We start from the raw sequence: 7,467 nt of genomic DNA on the forward strand, positions 1-7,467 counted from the left end.
ACTGAGCAACCTGTAGCAATCTATTAAAACATTGACTGATGAAGGATGACTGATTATTTAGTCAAAAGTGTTGAAACACATGTCCTTACATTGACTCTAATAACATCCCATTCTTGATACAAAGGCTTTAATATGGAGCTGATCCACCTTTTACTGCTTTAACATCCTCAGCTTTTCCAGGGAGGATTTCCACAAGGCCAAAGATGTTGGACAGGAAGGCCTGGTTTGCAGTCTCTGCTCTCATCTGTCTCAAATGTGTCATGTTGCAACAGGAAGGGACCTACCCCATACTATGCCTGCATATTTGGAAGCATGAATTTGTCCAAGATGTCCAGGTATGCTGCAACATTAAGACTCGGTTTTACTTAAACTATGTGGCCATGCTCAACTCTGAAAAACAAGCCCATATCATCTTTTACAATCTACCAAACTTTGCACTTAGCACAATGCAGTCAGGCTAATACCATTCTCTTGGCAACTGCCAAACCCAGATTAGTCCATCAAATTGCAAAACAAGGAAAAATGATTTGTCAATCCAGAGAACACATCTCTGCTTCTACAGTCCATAGGTGACATTCTTTGGTAATGTAAGGTTTTGAAGCAGCTTCACAGCCATGAAAACCCTTTCCATGAAGCTCTCTATGCACTGTTCCTAGGCTAATATGAAAGCTACGTGTGGTTTGACAATTTGGATCTGCTGACTCAAATTCTCATAGTTTCCATTTTATGATTATACATAACATGCCACGCTATTGCTGCTACTTTTGTTTCCAATACATTTCCGTGTGTTGATACCAACAGATAATGGAATGTTTAGCAAAGAGTTAATTTCATGAATTGATTTATTGTACAGGTGCCGTCATATCGCGGTACCTCTCTGGAAATCACCAAGCTTCGGACTGTGATCCATTATTTTATTTTAACAGTCTGCATTACTAGGTGCTGGATTTTATAAACCTGTAGCCATGGAAGTGATTGGAATACCTGAATTCAGTGGTTTGGATGGGTATTACAATACTCTTGGCAATACATAAGGGCTAAGTACATGAGAGAAAGTGCCTGAAAATGATCATGACCAGAATGGCCTGGTCAAAGTTCTGATTATAATCTGTTTAGAAAGAAGAACAATGTCAAACAGCAGGGTATTTTTTTATATAAAATAGGGGGGTCAAATGTTAAGCGATTCAATGTCAAAGCTTGGTGTAAAAGTTGGAAAACATCAATAAGAACTTAATTCAGCAAAACAGGGTAATACTTATTTTTGAAGTTATGAATTGGTTTATCTTTTTCACAGAAGAAATACTGATGAGTATCAGGGAATCATTTTAAAAGAAGATGCCTTGATGCCTGTCATATAGTCTATAATAATGCATCCATTATCTGCTGGTATGGCTGCAAAGGTAGCTGATTTTTTAATCTTAGAAAATATATTTTGGGTGTACATTCGTTTTCACTTGATTGTAGATATAAGCAAAGTAGACCAATAATATTCTAAGTACAAAATGATCTTTCTCCTAAAATATTGCCACTGTATCAAGAAAACATTTCTTGCCTTGGGTAAAGTTTTGAAGCAAAACACAATTCTGGTGGATATGTAGTGATACTGTATTTTGTTTTTTAGGGAATGTTTTGAATGACTAAGAGACTGACTTAGTGCCTTTACAAGAACTTTTTGCTTCAAGAAAAGACAAGTTGGAACATTCCTTATCTCCCTGAATCAATCGTATGCTTGAAAATGGAATTTGCTCTGTTCTAGCCTGTGGCGTATGTCACCTCTGCAGCGATGCAACCACATCTGCCTCTGCTAAACGTATTCTGTCAAAGTGAGTAGAACTATAAAGTCAATAATTTTTTTAAAGTTAGAGTTTAAAAGCAATGCATAAAATGTTTTGCATACATTTCGCAAATTGAAACATAAATGTGAAAATAGCTATAACTAGATGCAATGAGTTATGGCTATTCTCTGTGATATTTGTTCTGCATGTTCAGCTGCATCAGTTGCTGTTGCAGTAAAAATATCGTATGACACAGGAAATGCTGTGGTTGCATGCTGAAGTGCAGCTGGAAGATGCAATGCATAGGTTATGTTTTGGTGGAACATCAGATGTGGTGTGTGTTTGGTTAACCACGATGGATGCTGTTCGACCCAAAAAGTTGGAAAGCTCCCTAAATGATGCAGTCTTCCCGAGAAAAAAAATGTCATTATCAGAGAAGGGGGCAGAGGCGCGTATATAGATTTGTGTGGGTGAGAAAAAAAAAATCCTTAAATACCAGTAACCCAGAATCACAATGTAGACTGGCAACAGATAATGGTTCTGATGTGACAATTGATCTAAACAGAATGAAGAATGTGCTGAATGAATCATCTAGCTGCAAAGTGAAAGTAATTTTTCAGTGGGAACTCAGAAGCAGAAAGAACAGGGTATTAAACAGCAGGATGTCTAACATAGTTTGAATAAAGAGAAATCATGTAATCAAGCTGGAGTTTGGAAGATGATAAGGCCTAAAAAGGTCTATAGGCAAAGTCTGAAGGGAAGAATAGCCACAAGCATATACATTTTAAATTATATTATGTGCATTGCATCCCCTTTTTGTCTTTTTACAAAGTTATTACGGTAAACAGACATTCATAACGGGATATATTCAGAGATGCTGAACTAGTTTAATAGAAAAGAAAAAAATTGGCTGAGAAACCACAGAGAACTTTCATCTAAAGCTTTATTTGCTGGTATTGCCACCTGCTGGAATATTCTGTAAAAAGCATTTTGAATGTAGATTTGAAACAAAGGAGGAATACATTTTAGTTTAAAAAACGTTTTTAATACATTCTCAGTAGTTTTTAATGTGTTGATGCATTAATGCATTGATTTTCTAAGATAAAAAACAGTAAGCAATGTTAAGAACATAACAATGAAGAAAGAAACATGAAAAGAAACGCATACATTTACCTCATTTTTGAAGACTGGAATAATAACCCGCCACCTTTCTGATGTCCTTAAGGAGCTAGCTGTGCTGCAAAGCCTATACAAGCCTATATTTAAGCAACATAAAGGGATTAAGTCTCTGCTGCTTTAATTTTCTTGTTTCTCAATTTCTGTATAGCATAAACCACTGGTCTCCTTAATGAAGCAGTGGTCAACGGTACTTTCAAACTGCAACTTTTCCAATTTCCTTAAGGAGGTAGCATTGTTACAATGCTAACACAAGTCTATACATAAACAAGATGTGGTGATTCAGTTTCTGACACTTTTACCTTATTTCTGCACTTTTATAACATAATTCATTGGCCTTTTTTAAGAAGAAGTGGCTGATGTGTTTTAAATTGCAACTTTTCACATCTCCTGAAATAGGTAGCTGTGCTGCAGTGTTAGATCTAGTTTATACATAAACAAGAAGTTATGATTTGGTTTAAGATGATTTTTAAAAATTATTTATACCTTCAACTGTAACAGGAGTCAATGGACTCAGTTGAAGCAACAGCTAGTGGAAGTTTTAAACTTTTCTGACTCTGAGAAATGTCCGTGCTGCGTTGATATTGCTAGCTTGTACATAAACAGAAAGTGGAGGTTTCAGCTGTTAGATTTTTTTGTTTTTCCCCTCCATCATAACACGATTGAGTGATTGACCTCATTTTTATTGCATCCATCCATCATCCATTCATTGTCTTCAAATACAGGAAGTTAGGCCGCACCTCCTCCTTTAGTTCCTTGAACACAAATAAGTGGTAAAATCACTAGCCGGAACTAGGCAAATGGTGTTCATCCATTTTACCACAAACAGCACAAGCTAAATAATATAAGGGAGGGTTGAAAATATTTGCTAGAAAATGATTAGAATATTACCAAATGTTAAGCATCCTTTGCTAGCTAAACTTCAGGTTTAAGGGGTTCGGGTCAATTAATCAAACTGTATTCTTTTAATATCTCATGCAATATTCTATTATTTTCCTGATAATTGTGTCATAACAGCGAGAACCTCACAGAACCTCTTCACAGTGGAAGGTTCTTCCTGGACGGACAAACAAAGCGAATAGAGCACTTTATCGGTCCATCATGATGTCAAGGGAATAGTTTTCCTGATGTAAAAAGGTGTTGCCTAAAAACAGATGCTGGACTTGTGAGTGATGATGTGTGTTTGACACCTTGTTGAGAACCCAGTGAGGGACAAGGACAGAAAGGGATGAAAAGAGAAATTAAGACATGAGAATGGAGTCCTTCCTGTTGAAGTGATAAAAAATAGTGAAAGACCTGCTTGTCTGTTGTGACCCACAGCCTGAAGCATAAAGCTAAAAAAATAAATAAAAATAGAGCCTTGTGTTTCAAGGGAAAAGCAGAAGTCTATCCAAAGCAGGAAAATTACCTCAAACAGCTTTAATGAAGAATGAGAGCCCTGAATCGCCAAACTGTGAAAAAGTGACATCACCAGCTCACCCATGACACATTTCAAAAGGTTCTGCACTGAACTTTTAAATATTTTTTTTTAACAGACACTACGGGTCAAACGTTTTAGATACACTTTCTCACTTAATGGGTCTCCTTATTTTCATGACTATTTACATTATAGATTCTACATTCTAGACCAAAGGCAACAAAACTATGGACGAGCACACATGGAATTATGTAGTAAACATAAGGTGTGTAATAACTAAACGTTTTCATATTTTAGATTCTTCAAAATAGCCACCATTTGCTCTCTTAACGTTCTCTCCATGAGCTTCATGAGGAGGTCACCTGAAATGGTTTTTCAAAGAGTCTTGAAAGAACTTCCCAGAGGTGCATTGAGAGACAGTCAAAGGTTAACATTTCGGTCATCACAGCAAAGGGTTGCTACTTTAAGGAAAATAAATATAATTAAAGTTCTTTCACAATATTTTCATTTGCTACATAATTCCATATGTGTTCAATCACAGTTTGATGCCATCAGTAAGAATCTACATACAATGTAAATGGTCATGAAAAAAAGAAAACCATTAAATGACAAAGTGTTTCTAAAACTTTTGACTGTCAGTGTATATAGTGACATTTATTTGTTTGCACTATTTATAACTTTTAAATACTGAATTTGTATACATTTGTTTTTCTTCCCACAAATTAGATTTACAGTTCTTGAAAAATGACAACACATATGTTTATTCCTATTTTTGATTAAAAAAAGGCTGATGCACTGGTCTACTTTTTATAGTTGTAGATAAAATCCAGTTTTGGAGTTTGTCTTTACATAAGAAAACAACCCAATGATCGAAGGATGAAGAAGAAGTTTGGTATTTTTGATACAAGATACAGTGGAGAAAATAACAAAGGTAGTGGTAATTCAAAATAATGTAATGAATTTTAAATTTTCTTTTATGTTTTGCCTAGCAAAAATCAAATAATTTCTTTCCAGTATTGTTCAGATGGGTAAGTGGAAATGCTACTGTAAAGATTTAGTTTTTGCTCTAAACGCCAAAGACAAAGGGGGATTACCTCAGAAATCTTTGCATTAACGCATTAACTGTTTTTAAATATGAAAGTCTGACTAAGTACTGAAGATCAAATGGATATTTAGGAAACATGTTGATAGAAAAACACTGAAGAAAGGAGGAAGAAAAATAGTGCTGTAAACGCTTGTAAAAAGTTATATTGTAACCAACAGGGGGCAGCACAACACAAAGAAAATGTGCAAAGACGTGTTTTTAGAGGTTTCAGTTCTTACCCTATTTATGTGTAGGCAATTTATATATTCAAAAAAAAAAAAAATAAAATCAAATAGTTTACCTAATACAAAAAGTCCAAAAACAGTTTTCAGTTTGTCAAAATAATATTATACAATGACACATTGTATAATATTACAATGTTACATATTACATATTGTAAAAAAAACAAATAATTCCTGCTTAGGTGATGTCTGTTTTCTTTTAATAACAGTAGAATCACTGTAATTAAAAGAAATTCATCATCTGAGTGTTGCATCTCACAGTTAACAGACTGTTACATCTTTCACACCAACACTTTCCAGGTTTTGTAGGAAATTGCCCCAGCAGCAAATATTTCAGCCTCTGTTTGCTTCATTTCAGACTGATCGATTGGCTCTACCCGACCTACAGGAGCCCTGCCAGTGACAATAGGAGCCGTGGGTCTTCGGGTGCCATTTTACGACGAAAGAAACGACTCTGTGGCCTGCCAGGAGCACCTCACACATTTAAATAAATTTCCAATTTCCTCCCTTATAGGGAGTCCGATGTTAATGTTTATAACTTTCATCTTAAATCCTATGGACAGGGATTTACAACTTTTTGTGTTTCGTCAACTTATTACTATTTATACAAGCACACCAACAAGCCCATTACCTCCAACAATCTCCTACAACTCAAGTGTTACTCTTTGTCAGGCGTTCAGAGAACAATGTTATTTATTCAGCACCTGCGCCAGCTTCAGGGTTCCTGCTTTGATCTGTGTTTGAGGACAGACTGAGAGCTGAATGGACAACGAGAACGACAGCTGCTCCTCTGCCCAAAAAGCACCACCTCCCAGTCTTTGTAGGGGGTTTGCCCCTTAGAGCCCAAAATCTCAAAACCCTTCCATATGCAGAGAAACAATCAAATGCAATAAATGCTGAAAAGGTCTATAATTTCCCAGCAGCACTAAAGCAAATTAATGTATAAAACCACAGAGTGGATATGGAAAGCCATAGGGGCATTCATTAATTTTCATTGATATTAAATAAATGCTAAAACGGCTTGCAGTATAATTTTACTTGTAACTTTTTATTTGACATTTGGATTGTGGAACAATGTTTATTATGAATAGGCTTAGAGTTTGTAAAATGTTTTCAATTTCAAAGTGAAGTTACCAGTCCATTAATTCGGCCTCGATATACATAGCTGGTATCCATGGGCCACTTCACCCGTAAAGGTGATTATTTTTCCGTCCCTGTTTCTGTGACGGTTATTTAAAAGAAGTGAAAGGAAACTTAGAATTTGGCATTTTCAATTTGCCACTGAAGCATGACCCAAAACCGAGGCATGTACTGAACCATAATTTAGATTTACCTTTACACTCCTACCTTATATCAAGGATCTCTGAGCAAGCCCTTCGAAGTGCAACTTTCATGGATTCAATATGAAAACAACTGTTCCGACACACTGAAATTGAGGTTATATAAACATATATTAAATTTCACGGTTTAGTTTCAGCATTTAGCATCTCACCATACATCTAAAATCTGTTTTCTGAAATGTAATACATTTCTTCATGAATTTAACAGATACTGGTTTCAGGGAGTGTGTTTCTATAAATGTGGCTGCATTGGTCAAAAAAAGACAGATGGAGCCAAAAATAACAAGGTTAAATACCTGGTTTACAACATTCTCATTAAATTAATTTAAAATACAAATTGCTTCTTGACAAAAAACATTATCATGTGATGTGATCCATTCTTCCCTCACTCGTGAACAAGACCCTAAGATACTTGAACTCCTCCACTTGAGGC

The 7,467-nt window shown here is 35.7% G+C and overlaps 1 protein-coding gene across 1 annotated transcript in view; it reads left to right on the forward strand.

Annotated features, from left to right (window-relative positions):
• Positions 1–7,467, forward strand: part of crkl (v-crk avian sarcoma virus CT10 oncogene homolog-like) — a 35,133-nt gene extending 27,666 nt beyond the window's left edge. The window contains exon 3 of the mRNA XM_047373348.1: positions 6,053–7,467. Within this exon, the coding sequence (XP_047229304.1) occupies positions 6,053–6,097 (45 nt within the window). The 3' untranslated portion in view covers positions 6,098–7,467. The remainder of the gene's footprint in view (positions 1–6,052) is intronic.

The sequence above is a fragment of the Girardinichthys multiradiatus genome, chromosome 8 (assembly GCF_021462225.1).
Source record: "Girardinichthys multiradiatus isolate DD_20200921_A chromosome 8, DD_fGirMul_XY1, whole genome shotgun sequence".
NCBI lineage: Eukaryota > Metazoa > Chordata > Actinopteri > Cyprinodontiformes > Goodeidae > Girardinichthys > Girardinichthys multiradiatus.